At 41.5% G+C, this 16,011-nt stretch overlaps 1 protein-coding gene across 2 annotated transcripts in view; it reads right to left on the bottom strand.

Annotated features, from left to right (window-relative positions):
• Positions 1-16,011, bottom strand: part of UBE2G1 (ubiquitin conjugating enzyme E2 G1) — a 101,263-nt gene that overhangs the window by 30,248 nt on the left and 55,004 nt on the right. For both annotated transcript variants that reach the window (XM_028124951.2, XM_028124950.2), the window contains exon 2: positions 1,386-1,488. In XM_028124951.2, coding sequence (XP_027980752.1) covers positions 1,386-1,488 — 103 coding nt within the window. The remainder of the gene's footprint in view (positions 1-1,385; positions 1,489-16,011) is intronic.

Raw genomic sequence — 16,011 nt, 5'->3', positions numbered from 1 at the left:
CACCAATACAAACATGGCACTGAGAAATACATCAGCAAAAATTCTGATTGGAAACAATCGTGACAAAACATGAATCACCTTTCCGGACGCTCGAAAACCCGAAGTCCACACCACAACTCACCCTGTATGTCCCGTACCAGCCTGCCCTGGTACCAAGTAGCCTGGATTTTCTTTTCCATCAGGTGTTTTATTGGGGTGGGGGGGGGGGGAATTCCCATCTCTGAACACCTAAAATGAAACTACGGTATCAAAATCCTTGCCTGCTTAGGGCCATCAAGGACCACAGCTGAGTGAGCAAGTGTAGTCCCCAAGAAACTCAGATACAGATCTGCCCCCTCAGGTGTGTGGAGCACACTTGGTGACCTGAAAAGGTCACTGCATTCTGTTCAATGCCTCCACTTCTACAAACACGATGGAACTTACACTAGTCACTAACACCAGGTAGTCACGACCCATCTTACAGAACACTGAATATCTGTAAGTTTAAGTTAGTCTCCAAACATTCAGAGCAGAAAATAAGACTGTGGTTTTTGAACCTAAAACGTATGACAAGACCCTGAGGAAACCCCAGCTCTCTCTCTATTGCTCTGTGACTCAACTGCATTCTGTTGTCTAACTTTACATCAGTTAATAAGGACTAATTAAAAGAGATTAGCTGTTTCATGGAACACTACATCAAAAACTAATGATGTAATATATGGTGATTAACATAACATAATAAAATTTAAAAAAAGGGATTAGCTGTAACAATCACTTTTATAAACTGGAAAAAGGTAAATATCAGTTCATTTTAGGGTCAGAACACCACGGTTCGGATCCGTATTCTGTGGGCACCCGATTAAAGCAGCACTCAAATTGATGACCTTGAGAGTTCTCAAGCCTGGAGACACTGGTGTGTGAAACTGTTCTGTATGAAAATCTCCCAGGTGTAATACTATGCTTTAATTAAACCGATAAAGTGCTAAGAATGGAAAAGACTTCTCTTTGAAATGATAATGTTCCCTTTGGGGGTGAAGGCACAGTAAAGCACAAGGGAAGGGAAGGGGAGAAACATTTCAATAAAGAATTTTCTTCTTCCCCCATCCTGCCAAAATTAACCCAATATCCAAAACCACGTAAAGAAATACATTATTTATATATAGGCTCACCTTGAAAATAGCTTGTATTTCTGAAACTATTATATATTTAAGAAAGCAACAGGTTTTAGACACTAGAATTTCAAGCAAAACACAAAAACCCTAGACACGATCATTTAGTACAAATGATTTCACCTAAACACAGCCATTTCACCTGCTTTAAAAAATAATTTCACTTCAGTTTGCCAAAGCAGTTTCCATTTGAATTAATTAAGAGAGCTACTTCAGTGTCCGTTCCATGGTACTTACTAAAGTGTGTCAGGGGGACCAATGATAAGGACTTCCCACCGGTAAAGATCATTGTCATCTATTAAACCTGCTGAAAAGCCTTCCACTGGATTTTTGTTGAGTTCTGTGGAAAAAAAAAATTTTTTTGATCAAAACTTTTAGGCATATAATTTTCACCCAACAGATAAATTACAGAACCTGAATATACATGTTATAAATTCCAAACTATTCAGCAGATATCCCTGGGTCCACTAGCAAAATGCTACCTGATGGCCAAAACATTTCCATTTCTGTAGCACAGGGATGTGACGTGGAAGCGAACTGTCCAGGAGACCACGTTCTAACCCCTCTCACTTCCACCCTGGTTTCCAGCTATAGGCTCTTAGCCTTTCTAGGTAGCCCTAGGTAGTGGTAGACAGAACCCGCTAAGATGCAGATATCCAGGCCCAGCCCTCACAGACCGTGGCCCACAGGTAAGTCAAACCAGTACTCCCAGTCATTCCTACACTGTGGTCTTTAGGGTACACTCTCAGAGGCACCAGCCGAAGACCTGAATACCTTTTTGTTGGAATTTGCTGAGCTTAGCCAACCTTCATTTATACCCGTGTGTGTCTGTGTAACAAGCCCTCTGTCACCTTGGGGATACACATCTACAGCTGCTGTTCCTCAGACTCAGCAAGGAGGGCAGACCCCTCGTGTCTTGCCTGTGTGTGTTGACCCCGTTGCCAGCCAAGTTTCCAGCACACAGGAGTGGCTTAACAATAATAGCGAGAGGCGCGCCCCGCTGACTCAGTCGGAAGAGCGTGCAACTCCTGATCTCAGGGTCCTGGGTTCGAGCCCTACGTGGGGTGCAGAGATCACTTAATAAATTTTTTTTTGGAAGGACTAGGAAGAGGAGGGGAGAGGGGGGAGGGGGAAGAAGAGGAAAAGAACAGCTGGAGCCTACAGGAATGGCAGTGGTATCATGAGAACTTTCTCCTCCAGAGAGACTGTGCTCTGGCACAGATGGAAAATGATGGAAGCAAAGAGCTCGTGGGAGGGGTGGGGGAGACGCAGGCCAACCAGGGAGCCTAGTGACCAGGTCAGGGGTGCAGTCTGACGGTTCCTAGACACCCAGGGCTTAATAATGACCTACTGATGGTGGGTCTTACATACAGATTTTTTAAAACAGCTGTTTAATGAGGTATAATTGACATTCAGTGAACTGCACGTATTTAAATTAGAAAACTTGATACATATTAATACACAAACAGGCCTGTGAAGCAATCAACACTCCCATGGTAGTAAATACACACACACGCTGCAAACAGAAATCAGCAAAAGGGAGGTCGAACAGGGAGCACTGACTGGCTCCAACTGAGAAGTGGGAAGTGGGGGCCAAGCACTGGAGAGACAGCAGTCCGGGAGGGATGTGCTGGGGGCCTGAACAGGTGTGTGATTCTCACATGCTTCCTGCCATCAGCCTCAAAGAGTTCAGTCTAATGATAAAAGCAAGCGAAATGCAACCCAGAGTGCTTTTATAGAGGACTGAATGAAGTGTGTTAGTAACGGAGAAGATCTTAATTTTTTGAGGGATGAGGAGATGCTGTCATTTCAACAGCTAGGTTTTAACAGCCCAACATACCAGTGAAACACAGAGCCTAAAGGCAAATTTTATTTATATTTAAATACGAATGGCTTTTCTCAAAAGTTGTCTAAATTTTTGCCTAAAAGGCAACGTAGACCTATCTAATGTTTTAAATCAGTACTGTATTTCAAAATGCAAGAAATGTATTTTTACATAGCTAGTCTAAGACATTTTTAAAAGGATACTGAAAATGGAAAGACATGAAGATAAGAACTGCATTTTGTTTCTCCCTGAGCTGCCAGCATGCATGCGGGGAGGGCAGGGCGCGGGGAGGGCACCCCGAGCCCTACCCCCACAGTCCACCAGGGCGGGGCGGAGCACCGACCACCAAAGTTAAGGGCAATCAAGTTCTTTTTCTGGACGCACATTATCATATTTCTCAGACCATCTTCTTCAACACTGTATTCAAGTCTTGGGAAGATGCTATAATTCATCCAGAAAATCACCCTCTTGCTGCATTTTCCATCAGAAGTCCAGTGGAGTTTTATAAATGGAGGTGGGTAAGTTCTGCAATTAGCATATATGGTCAAAATTATCCTTGAGAATTCCCTTACATGTCCCAGAAAATACATCACTGCTTCTCACTTCTGTCAATACACCGTAATTTCTATAACTCTTCTGCACATTGTCTCCGTGCTTTTCTTCTACAGGAGTGATTATGTCTACTGCTTGTAAGTAACACAAAAGCAACACTGAAGATAGCCGATATCTCACTTTTGTCTGGCTTCTGCCCCTAGCAGGGGTCCCCCAGGGCCTGGACCCACAGGTATTTGACAAACTGATACCACACCTTCAGGAATGTTTCCCTTTCCCATGAGGTCTTCCCTAAATAATTTACCAAATAATCGTCTTCTGACTTCTGCTAAGTTTCCAGTAATTGTACTTCCGGTCTGTACTCTAGCCCTGACACTCAATTCCTGTGGAATCTCAGCCCCTGATTCCCATGGAAGTAAACAGGCAAGTACCATGTGTGGTGAATGCTCCAACAGCAGTACAGTAATTTGGAGGGCCCAAAGAAGGGCACCTTATAATCATGAAGAGACAGCAAAGAGCTTCTAAAAAGAGAGGAGACGTCGGAAAAAAGACAAAGGATTTGGATGGTTGCTGCAAGGTTTAGACAGAGGAGCCTATACAAGAACTTGAAACATGGAGATCAGGAGCTGGCTAGAACAAAGGGGGGCATGCAGCCGAGAGCAGACAGAAGGTCAGAAGCTGGGCAGCAAAGGGCCTTTGTAAGCCCTGTATCCAGAGGGCAATGACAAGCCTTTGAAGGGTTTGTGTTTTGTTTTGTTTTTAAAACAATGAGGTGACCATGAGATTCACATCTTAAAAAACAGATCTTGCAGAGCATGAAAGATGACACAGAATAAGGCCATGGTGACAATAAAGAAACCAAAAAGGAAGCCATAAAGGTAATCCTGGAAAGTGTACCTTTAGTAGGATGCCACTGAGAATAATGATGGGAAACAAGGACATTTGGGGAAAGAAGCAACCAACCAAACTTGGTGATGTGAGGGTTAAAATGACACAGATTTCCTCAAAAAGTTAAACACAAAGTTACCATATAACCCAGTAATTCACTCTTAGGTATATACCCAAGAGAAAGGAAGACATCCACCTGTCCACATAAAAGCTCTACAAAAATGTTTATGTATCAGCATCACTTGTAGTGGTCCGAAGGTGGAAACAAGTTGAACCTCCGGGGGTAAACAAATTATGGAGTATGTGCACAATGAGTATGACTCAACCACAGAAAGGAACGAAGTACTGGTATAAGCAACAACCTAGATGAACCTCAAAATCACTAGGCTCAGTGAAAGAAACCAGACACCTAAGGCCACATATTGCAGGACTCCACTTATAGGACACATCCAGAAAAGGCAAATCCACAAAGACAGAAAGCAGAACAGAGTTGCCAACAGATGGGGAAACGGGATATGGCCATGGTGGGTGTCTGTGGGGTGAAGAAAAGTGGTTTGCCCAACACTGTGAATACACTCCATACATTGAACTGTACACTTTTAAAAAGCTACTTCTATGTCATTTTAATTTCATATCAAATTTTAAAAATAACCCACAGGTTTCTCTGCAGAGCAACTGGGTAGAAGTCTGTTCATTCTCAGAAATGGGACATACAGGAATGAGACAGGGAAACTGAAGGACTCCATGAAACCCTGCTTTTTGCTTTTTTCCCCACTTCTATTCTAGCAAGAACAGACCTGCACTCCCACCTCACACAGGCCTCAGGATGCAGACAGTGTGTGTCATCCTTGTAAGGGATAAGAAGTCAGTGATTTCTCTAGGACAGATAACACCTAAGGAACGATCAGGTGAAAATGACTGGACGAAGCCATCAAATGCATATTTCAGACCACCGGCACCAGACAACTGGGTGCCAGGGCCCGCTGGCTCCAAGGAATAACGACCCCCGTCTTTGTTCTAACCTGTTCCTGGATGCACAATCAATAAAAACCTCCAGCCCCAAAGACGGGACTCTCCTTTCTAAGTCTCCCTGACACTCACTCTGTCGGCACCTGCACACCTCTCTCCCTTCAATAAACCCCACTTGCCCCTCCTGCTGGCTCACACTGGATTTCTGACACCACAGCCTGCCAGCATCAGGAAGATGTGATTTGAGGGATGAGGGAGAGAAACGATGATAGGTTTAATGTTTAAGAGAGAAAGACCATGAGCCAAGAGCGGGGTGGGGAGGGGGGCAAGACAGCAGAGGGAGAGAGAATCTCAAGTAGGCTCCACGCTCAGCAGGGAGCCCGACGCGGGGCTCGACCTCACGACCCTGAGATCACGACCTGAGCTGAAGTCAAGAGTCAGACGCTTCACCGACGAAGCCACCCAGGCGCCCCTGATGATATAGGTCTACTTTAAAAAACCTATGGACATAAATACACTGTTTTTTGTTTTTAATTCTTAGCTAAAGAGAGAGACTCGGAGGGTTATCAGAATCCTGTTGATAACTGCAGTCCTTAAGACTGATGGCGTCACCCAAAGATGAGCGTGAAGCATGACCCTATACAGAGGACCTAACTGAATGGAGTCTAGAGAATACCAATATTTTGAGGACTTAAAAAAAAGGGGGGGTCACAAAGGTGACTAAGAACAGGAAGACAGAGAAGTAGGAAGTAACCCCAGAAAAAATTACATCAAAGAAGCCAATGGAGAAAGTTGCCAACAATAATAAACAGACACTACTCAGGAAAAAGGAGGTCTCAAATCAACCCAGCAGGTTCAGCAGAAAGGCCAAGGGTGCCCCCGGCATCTAGGTTCAGGGAATGGCAAGTCAGGGGCCATGCAGGCAGCACTGAGTTGACAAAAAGGTGAAGGAGAAAAACACAAGTGGAAACCTTTTCTAGAAGTCTGTGGATTGAGAAGTGTAGTAGCCATATGAAGATAAAATTCCAGCAGGTTTTTTAATGGAAGAGGCCAAAGAAAAATGTTTAAACATCCTACCGACACTTAAATGTTGACAAGGGTACTTCACACTACATTCAAACCTGGATGGACTATAAGACATAATTAACCAATAAAACTTAATGAAGAGAAAATACAGAATTTTTTTTTTCATAATGTTGGGTCGGAGGTGGCCTTCGGCCAAAACTCAACAGTCAGATTATACTGCACAAAATATTTTAAATCCAGCACAACAATAAAGCTTCAATAAAAAGGAGAGACCAGGAGAGACTATTTGAACACAACAGGTAAAAGTCTAATGTCCCGAAAACAAAAAAAAAGGGGAAACAAGCAGGGGTCCAAGTACAAGTGGGAGTAGAAACCACTAACAAACACAAAATTCTGGCCTGCTGCAGACCAATGTGCACAATCATGCTTGGGTTTCTGCCTATATTCCAAAGGTATTAGAGAGAGGCTTTCGATGGGACAAACATGGAGATGGAGCTTTCTGGACACAATCTCAGTTGGAAAGAACTCTCTTTCCCACAAATCAAGAATGTTCAAGCAAAATTCTAAGGTTCTAAAACAGGTAAAACTTGGGGCGCCTGGGTGGCTCAGTCATTAAGCGTCGGCCTTCGGCTCAGGTCATGATCCCAGGGTCCTGGGATGGAGCCCCGCATCGGGCTCCCTGCTCAGCGGGAGGCCTGCTTCTCTCTCTCCCACTCCCCCTGCTCATGTTTCCTCTCTCACTGTCTCTCTTTGTCAAATAAATAAATAAAATCTTTAAAAAATAAAAATAAAACAGGAAAACTAATGAATAGTATTTGAAATCAGGACAAGAGTTGTCTTTTTTTTCTTTTTCTTTTGGAAAGGGAATGAGAGCAGTATCTGGAAGGAGGCGTAAAAGGGATTTCAGGGGTGCTGGTAACGGCCTGCTGCACAATATATTTATGCACTTTTGTCTATGTTATACTTCAATTTTTAAACCAATTATTTAAACATAATGAGCATTATGTATGCCCACAGTAAATGTGGAAATCGCTGTGGGCCAAAGTGGTCTATAAAAAATAAACAAAAGCAAACCAAGGATAAGTAAAGGTCCTTGAGAGTAACAATTTGGACAGGGATAAGTAATGGGCAATAATGCATGAGCAGACTTCCACGACAGAGTCGTTAACTCAAGGATAAGACCAAAAGAGAGTGGGAATGAGGAGGGCATATGAAAAATAAGAACTCTATAGTTCTGAATTCGAATCTCAGGTTTCAACATGAATTCATGATACAGCTTTAAAAATTCTGAGCTCTGTCCACTGAAAATGTCTAGGAAAAGTGAGCAACCCTGTAGAAATGAGCATCCCCAGTGCCCAGAATAGGACTCTAGACAGCATTTACTACCTACAGGGACCAGGGATCTTCAGAGAAATGGCTGAGTGCAGCTCTGGGGTAGGACATGCTCTAGGCTCATCTCATGTATACCAAATAAAAAGGAGGCTGTCAAATAATACTATGGTCTTTTTAAAAGGATTCATCCAACTTAGAGAGGTTCCCACTGGCCACATATGGGACAAAAGGTCTGAGTATCAATGAAGCTAATAATTATTAACAGTCTATAAATGGTGGTATCAAAAACAACCAACCTATTATTCCCACCATTTCGGGACGCTAATAAACTGTTTTTGTTGTTTGCTGTAAAACCAATTTTTTTTTTAAGATTTTATTTATTTATTTATTTGACAGAGAGAGAGAGAGAGAGAGAGAGAGAGAGAGAGAACACAAGCAGGGGAGCAGCACAGGGAGAGGGAGAAGCAGGCTCCCCGCTGAGCAGGGAGCCCGATGCGGGACTCGATCCCAGGGCCCTGAGATCATGACCTGAGCCAAAGGCAGACGCTTAACTGACTGAGCCACCCAGGCGCCCCTGTAAAACCGATTTAAAACAGCAAAAGATTCAAGATTTATTCTTCCTTTTCTATACAAAATTGTACTACCAAGTAATCAAATAGTAATTACAATTTTATCTAATAAGGTATCTCTCTATAGAAATAGCCCAGTTAAAAAATGAAAAATGGACACATTGTCATACTGTCATTTTAGTCCAGGCATTTTAAAAAGGAAGACAACCAGCCATTATGTATCTTCTGATAAACAAACCACCATTCAGGAAGTGATCTGGCCTCCTCACAAACCTGAGCCTGTCCACGCCCCCAGGCACAATTACCAACTTCAGGAACACACAGAGAAATGTGTTTAAGGACACCCCGGGACACACACAATCAGCAAACATCACACTGCAGGGAAATTCTTAAAGGGCAGGGCCTGGAACCCTCAATAAATACACCACGTGGGGAACAAGAGAGGACTGAGCTCGGACTTTTAAAAAAAAAAATGTATGACACAAGTAAAAATGTGAAGGCTAACTAGATATTAGTTAATATTAAGATGTTAATATAACATTAATAATGTTAAACAACTGTTGATTTTTTAAAATGTGGTGAAACAGTTTGCTGGTCTTTTAACCCCAGTTTTTAGAGATATATAATGAAATGTTCATAGACAAATGATGAGTGATATATGATGTTTGTGATGTGCTTCAAAATCCTACGGGCTAGATAAAACAGGACTGCTCACAACTACGAACTGCTGAGGCTAGGTGAGTACACAGAGATTCATTACACCAATCTACTCTGTTATTGTATGTTTAACATTTGTCTCAGTAAGAAGAAAGCTAAAACAGCAGTCTCATTAATGGACTCCAATGTTCTTTATCAGTCACGTGAAAACAAACCACCACTGAGCCTCAGCAAATATAAGAGGTCCCAGAAGAACCACATTCAAAGACCCAGCTATGTTATCATTTTATACTTGACTCTTAATAAGCTACTTTAATTATAAATATGCCTTGCCAAGACCAATGGTTGAGGAAGTCTAACTGCCCTAAAGCCAAATACAAACTGGTATTTATAGCCCAGCACTGATTTCCCTTTGTGTCTGGGTGGCTGTGGTCTCCTGCTCCAAGGAATATGCATTCCTGTCAGGTTTATTTATGTAACACATAACTGGCTGTAAGGTGCACTTCTGTAGAGGGGCTGTTTTCACACTGGCTTCTTTTTGAACTTGTGAAATTACAAAAAGAGCCTTGTATCCAGACACTATTAATTACTCCTCCCAAGTATCAAGACGGTTTAGGAAAATAATTTTGACCTTATTATAATAAATTACCATATTCATTTAAAACATTTAAATCACCACAAACCAACTCACCAAAATTAAGAGAGAAAACATTCGTTTTCTCCAAGCTTCCATTAGTTCATCGGTATTATGTGAGTCAGACCTGCGTATGAATGTCAACTCTCTCACTAGCCTTGTCATCGTGAAAAAGTCGTTTCTTGCTCGCTTCTCTCTTTCTCTCTCTCTCATTCATTCATTCCTTCGGAGTCTCATCCTCCTCATCAGTAAAGTATGGTAAGACCCAGACAGCCCTGCAAGTCAGAGGAGATACTGTGTATGCAACAGACCATCCACCTTAGAGCACAGCGTTAGTTACCTGCTTTCTTCCTCTAAAACTGTTCACTAGGCTACAGGCTATCAATGTTCTTCAGAACTGGGAGGTCTGGGGAAATACTACATACCCCACATCTAACACATCACACCCCACTATTTATTTCTAGTAGGAGCTGTCAAACAAGGCCCCCGTACCGAGGGCCCTAATAATGAGTGAGTGAACACAGACTCAAGCCAGGATAATGAATCTTCTGGATGATTTTTCAAATTGGAATTAAAGAAAGGGAGTCCCAATCCAGACAGCTGTCAAAACCCACAGTTCAAATCTCAAGGAGAAAGGTGGTATGGGAAAATGAAGCCAAAATGGAGATAAGCAAAAGTAAGCAACAGGAAGAGAGGTCCTAACAGAACTCCAGTTCCTGACACCTGCTATCACTCCTGCCCTTCCATAAATTTGGATGAGCCAAATTTCCTTTTTTATCTATACTTTATTCTAGTTCAACTCCTGTCCCTTCCAACTAAGGGTACCTGTTTCTCCTTTAAAAGAGTGGTATTTTTTGAGCTTACATCCCGGGTGGACTCTGTCCGTTTCCACTCCCCTCCCCGAATACGGCACAGCAATGGTCTCCTTTCTTCCACCCTCAACCACATCACTCGGGGATGTGAGGGGGAAACAGGTTGTTCCCGGCAGAGTACGGCAGTGCATGATCACCCGCTGCCAGGGCAGGTGAACAGGGAAAGTCTGTTCCTACTGCTGCCAACACAGGTGAGAGTTAATCACTTTACTACATCCTGATTTTCTTAAGTATTGCTCAAATTAAATTAAGGCTTCTGGGTATAAAATTTTCAAAACCAGGTTCTGTTTTACTTAATATCTAATAGGTCTTATCTCCTTATCTACTTGATTTTGCACAATGAAACTAGGTTACATTACTCTATTTTATATATTTGATACATTTGCTTTCTTTTGTATTCAACCCCCCCCGTCCCCCCCCCCCCCGTCTCAGCGACCTCAGAGTGAGGTTTACCTCTCCTCACCATTCGTTGTTACCATTAACTGCATGAAGAGACTCATAAAAAAAAAAAAAAAAAAAAAAAAACCTCCCAGCACAATAATGAGGTGTTTGAATCTCTATTCCAATTCACTTCAAGTTCACTTCAAACACCTCGTAACACATATAAAAATTCAGGAAGACTTCAGAAAAAGCGTCTCCAAGAAATTACTACAATATGATGTCTTTTTTAAAAAAGACGTGAAAGGGGAGCCTGGGTGGCTCAGTCGTTAAGCGTCTACCTTCGGCTCAGGTCATGATCCTAGGGTCCTGGGATGGAGCCCCGCATTGGGCTCCCTGCTCGGCAGGGAGTCTGCTTCTCCCTCTGACCCTCCCCCCTCTTATGTGCTCTCTCTCTCATTCTCGCTCTCTCAAATGAATAATAAAATCTTAAAAAAATAAAAATAAAAAATTGTAACAGAAACACCTATTTAAAATAAATAAATAAATAAATAAAAAAAATAAAAAAAGACCTGAAAGAAGGCATTAATTATAAAGCAACAGAGACCTCCAAGGCAAGCAAGAACAACTTAGAAAAGAAATAAAAGGAGAAAAAAACAAAGACATGGATTACTGTCATATCAGAAAAGAGAAAAATTTCTTAGAAACTACAATAAAACAAGTCATAGTCCTAACTTTAAGAAGGTAAACGATTATACACTTGAACGGAATGAAGACAATAAAGGGAGATTTGGTATTCCTGAAGGGATGAGAATCCAAAAATGTCACAAATAAATACATAAAACTCTCCTGTAGTAAGTAACAAAATGCACAGACTGACAACACACTGCACAGGCCAGGAAGACACTGGTATGGAACGCATGCCACCGGGTGTGGGGGAAGACAGCAGGTCAGGCTCAATGCGGGCGTGAGCGACCACACAAGTCTGAGGGAAAGCAGGCCACGAAAAATAGGAGACCAGGGGTGCCTGGGTGGCGTACGTGTTTATTCCTGAAAAAGTCAAGAGACGGGAAGAGAAGGAAGGAGGAACACGCACACGTGTTTATTCCCGCGCACAGGTTACCAGGAAATCAAGGGGTTCTCTCACAACTACCACGAGGTTTTTTATAATCTTCTCTGCACTTCCAGGCTCTTTCAGGAATCCATCTCCTCTGCAGTAACAAACACCTCTCTGTGGTTCAATCATGTTTCCAATAACACCTCATAGCTTACTGTGTTTTGTTTCAGTCAAATGCGACCGACTAAAGATTTTTAACTGGCGTACATAACTCCGTATTTCCACTTGCATATATGCATTAAAAGTGTCTAGAATGGTGCTCGTCAAATGTAGATGGTGGTTATTATTAAGTGGTAGGGTTCTTTCAACATTCTTTTTTACTTTGATTTTCTTAATTATAAAAAAGCCATTCATTCTAAAATAACACAGGAAAATAAAATGTAAGCAGTTCGTCACTCTACCTTCTCATCCTTCAAAATAAACACTGTTAACAATTTGCTAAACACATTCTTTCCAGTTTTGGAAATATACCGATATGCACAGAAAATGGAACCATTTTATACCTTGTGGGTCACATAGGTATAGCATAAACGTTAGGTACTTGGTTCCTCCCATTTTTTTCAAGTATAAGTAATATTGCCATAGAACATTTTTGTACTGTTCTTGTACATCTGAGGGAGTAAACCCAGAATCTAAACTTCTGTTAATTGAATTGTGGGTCAAAGGAACATGCACATCATCCATGAAAAGTTTAATTTATATCCATAGAAACCCTGTGGGTACCTATTTCCCTGCAGCACTGCAAACACTGACCACTGACAATTTATACTTCTTACATATATTACCTATTTATATTTTTTGCTCTCTTTTAAAATATTAAGTGATTCAGCTTCTTATTGATTTGGGTGAGCCTTTTAAACAGTATGGCTCTGGATAACTGCCATTTTATTCAAAAATATTCTTGATTTGTTTTAGCTTTGTAAATTTTCATTTTTTGCTAAGCAGAAGTTCAAGCAATGTACATTAAAAAAAAAAAGGTCAATCTTCATGATTCCTTAGTTTGTCATGCTTAGAAAAACCCCCTTTGTCCAGCCCAGACTAAAATATTCTTGACTACTTTCTTCTAATGGTCTTATCTTTTGTTTTATTTCAACTATTGGCTAATGGTCTGGGCACAGTCAGGTTCCATCCAGATCTGTAAAACGAGGATAAGAGTGTGTACTTCGTGTTTGAGGAATAAACCCACGCATGTACAGTGTCTAACCTAGTACTGGGCACCTTGTAAACACTCAGTAACCATCTGACCCCTTTATAATTCCTGTAGACACAACGATATGAATCCAGCTCCCGTCTACCTAGCCCAAACAGGACTAGTCAGTTTCCTGGGACATGACGATATGAATCCAGCTCCCATCTACCTATCCCAAACAGGACTTGTCAGTTGTTCCAGGGCATTTTATTAAATAATCCATCTTTTCCCCAGGCTCCAGAAGCCAGGTATTGGTGGACCCTGGACGGGAAGGTGATCAAGCCCTAACTCACGGCTTGGCTTCGGACCCATCCGTAACAGCATTTCCTTATCAAGTGTTTCACTCCCCTTGAGTATCTACCAAGAAACTAAAATAACCCCAACTTAGAGCCCCATTCCGTCATCTGTGGTACATACACATAAACTTCTAAGTTGGCTATACAGCACCAAAAAGGATTCCAAATAAACTATTAATAATTAAACCCCTAAATTTTCTGTAATAGTTGTTTTTATGACTGAGAAAAGCTTTATTTCAGGCAAAGCGGAAAAAGGGAGAACTTAATGGTAGGGAGTCTTTTAAAAAATATTCAGGAGTAAAAGCTGATGGTGTGAGTGCACACACGTGCTTTAAAATCTCTACTAGCTTTTCAGTGCTAAGACAAGTGTTCCATAAAGCCCAGATAAAATGTGTGACAGTCATACATGTAAACTATTTCCAATGGGGGGGGGGGGACAGCAGATCTCTAAAGAAAAAAATGGAAATAAACTACCAAATAAAAAATAAAACAGAGGGGCACCTGGGTGGCTCAGTCGTTAAGCGTCTGTCTTCGGCTCAGGTCATGATCCCAGGGTCCTGGGATCGAGCCCCGCATCGGGCTCCCTGCTCTGCAGGAAGCCTGCTTCTCTTTCTCCCTCTGTCTGCCTCTCTGCCTACTTGTACATTCTATCTCTCTGTCAAATAAATAAATAAAATCTTTAAAAAAAAAAAGCGTCTGCCTTCGGCTCAGGTCATGGTCCCAGGGTCCTGGGATCGAGCCCCGCGTCGGGCTCCCTGCTCTGCAGGAAGCCTGCTTCTCCCTCTCCCACTCCCCCTGCTTGTGTTCCCTCTCTCACTGTGTCTCTTGTCAAATAAATAAATAAAATCTTTTAAAAAATTGTAAAAAAAAATAATAAAAAATAAAACAGAAATAAAAATAAATTACAAGAAAGAAAGGAAAAAGGGAAAGGTATTGAGGCTCGAGGCGGATGGCTGCTGACCACCCACCCAGAAGGCAGGTAGTTCTAAAGGCGCTGGAACCAAAGCCAATGGAAACACTCTCTCTTTCCTCTGCTGACCAGTGGTTTGGCTTCATTGCATTCCTCCAGCTTTCAAAGGACAAAAGGAAACAACCTGACAAAGAAATGAGATGCGGTAACATATACCATCACATGAAGCTTGGGACAACACACCCACTGAAGCACGTAATGTCCCCTCCACCCACCCAATTTCCTTGATAAGCTCTACACTCACAAGTTACAGAATGGTGGGGGCTTTAGGGCCAAAGGCACCTGATATTTATAGCACCCAAAGTCTCATCATTTACTTAAGCTGGAAGCCAACTTTTGCATACAAAGCTGAGACACCAGCACGGAAGAAAAGCCAAACTCTGTGCCCTTAATGCTTTCATGTTAAAAAAAAAAAAAAAAAAAGCTATGACCAATTTGGTCAAATTGAGTTTTCAATCAGCAGTGAAGCCTTTGCACCAGGTCCGGCCAGTGCTTAGGTGCCCGCTAAAGCAGGAAGTCCTCTCATGATCTTCCATGGAAATGAAGAATGTGGAAGCAGGTGTTTGTTTAAACTAATTGTTTATATAGATGCAGAATGCATCCCAGAGTTTAAAATATGTTACTGCAGATATGTGCTAAATTCTATTTAGTAAAGTCCCTACTTAGAGCTGTTTTAAACTCACTACAGCTCCAAACAGTATTTTGTATTCTGATCTGGTAAACAAAAATTAACTGTTAAATTATTAGTGAGTTGAGTTTTATTTTATACACTAATTACAAATAAATAACATGCTGTTCCTGTCATTTACTTTTTAAAATATTTTTTCTTAACTCATTTATTAGATAAAATCATCAATTTTTAAATATTATATTCAGATACTCAGCCCTCGTTTCTAACTTTCAGTTGATTTTCCTGGATTTTTAAAGGCGATCTGCCTTTGATAACACATCATTTGATTTCTTTGTTTCCATTATTTGTGTCTTGCTTTTTGTCTTATTTTCCTGTACTGGCTAGAATGTTATTAAAAATACGAACAACAATGGTGGTATACACCTTTTTACTCTTCCTGACTTGACTATACATATAAGTAGTACTGATTTTCAACAACTATTATTTACACATTAAAGCAATTTTGTTCTTTTCCTACGGCTCTAAATTGGTTTACTGTTTTTGCTGTTTCGTTTTTAAAACTTTACAAGAATGAAAGTTGGATTTTTTCAAACGCCTCTTGGCATACATGTATATTATCACTGCCCACAGTAACATGGGGCTGTTTCTTCTTTAACTTAGTATTAACGTACAGTACTAGCAGGAACAGGAGTACATCACTTCAGCATCCCTAAGTAGAACCCACTGGTCATTTACTATTCTGCAGGTTTCAACTTGCTAAGATTTTACTGAGGATACCAGCATCTATGCTGGGACTGGTCCAGAGTGTTTTTCTTTTTTTAGTAAATGTTTTGAGTCAAGCTGACAATGTTCCATTGGTTTCACGTGTGCGACACAGTGATGTGACCTCTCCATACCTTATACGATGCTCACCACACATGGAGCTGCCGTCTGTCACCACACAACGCGGTCACGATAC

The sequence above is a fragment of the Eumetopias jubatus genome, unplaced genomic scaffold, assembly GCF_037043125.1.
Source record: "Eumetopias jubatus isolate StellerSeaLion01/CBP00866 unplaced genomic scaffold, mEumJub1_p1.0 scaffold_10, whole genome shotgun sequence".
Lineage (NCBI taxonomy): Eukaryota > Metazoa > Chordata > Mammalia > Carnivora > Otariidae > Eumetopias > Eumetopias jubatus.
Note: the sequence above shows the minus strand (reverse complement) of the source record. Positions and strands in the feature narration are given on the sequence as shown.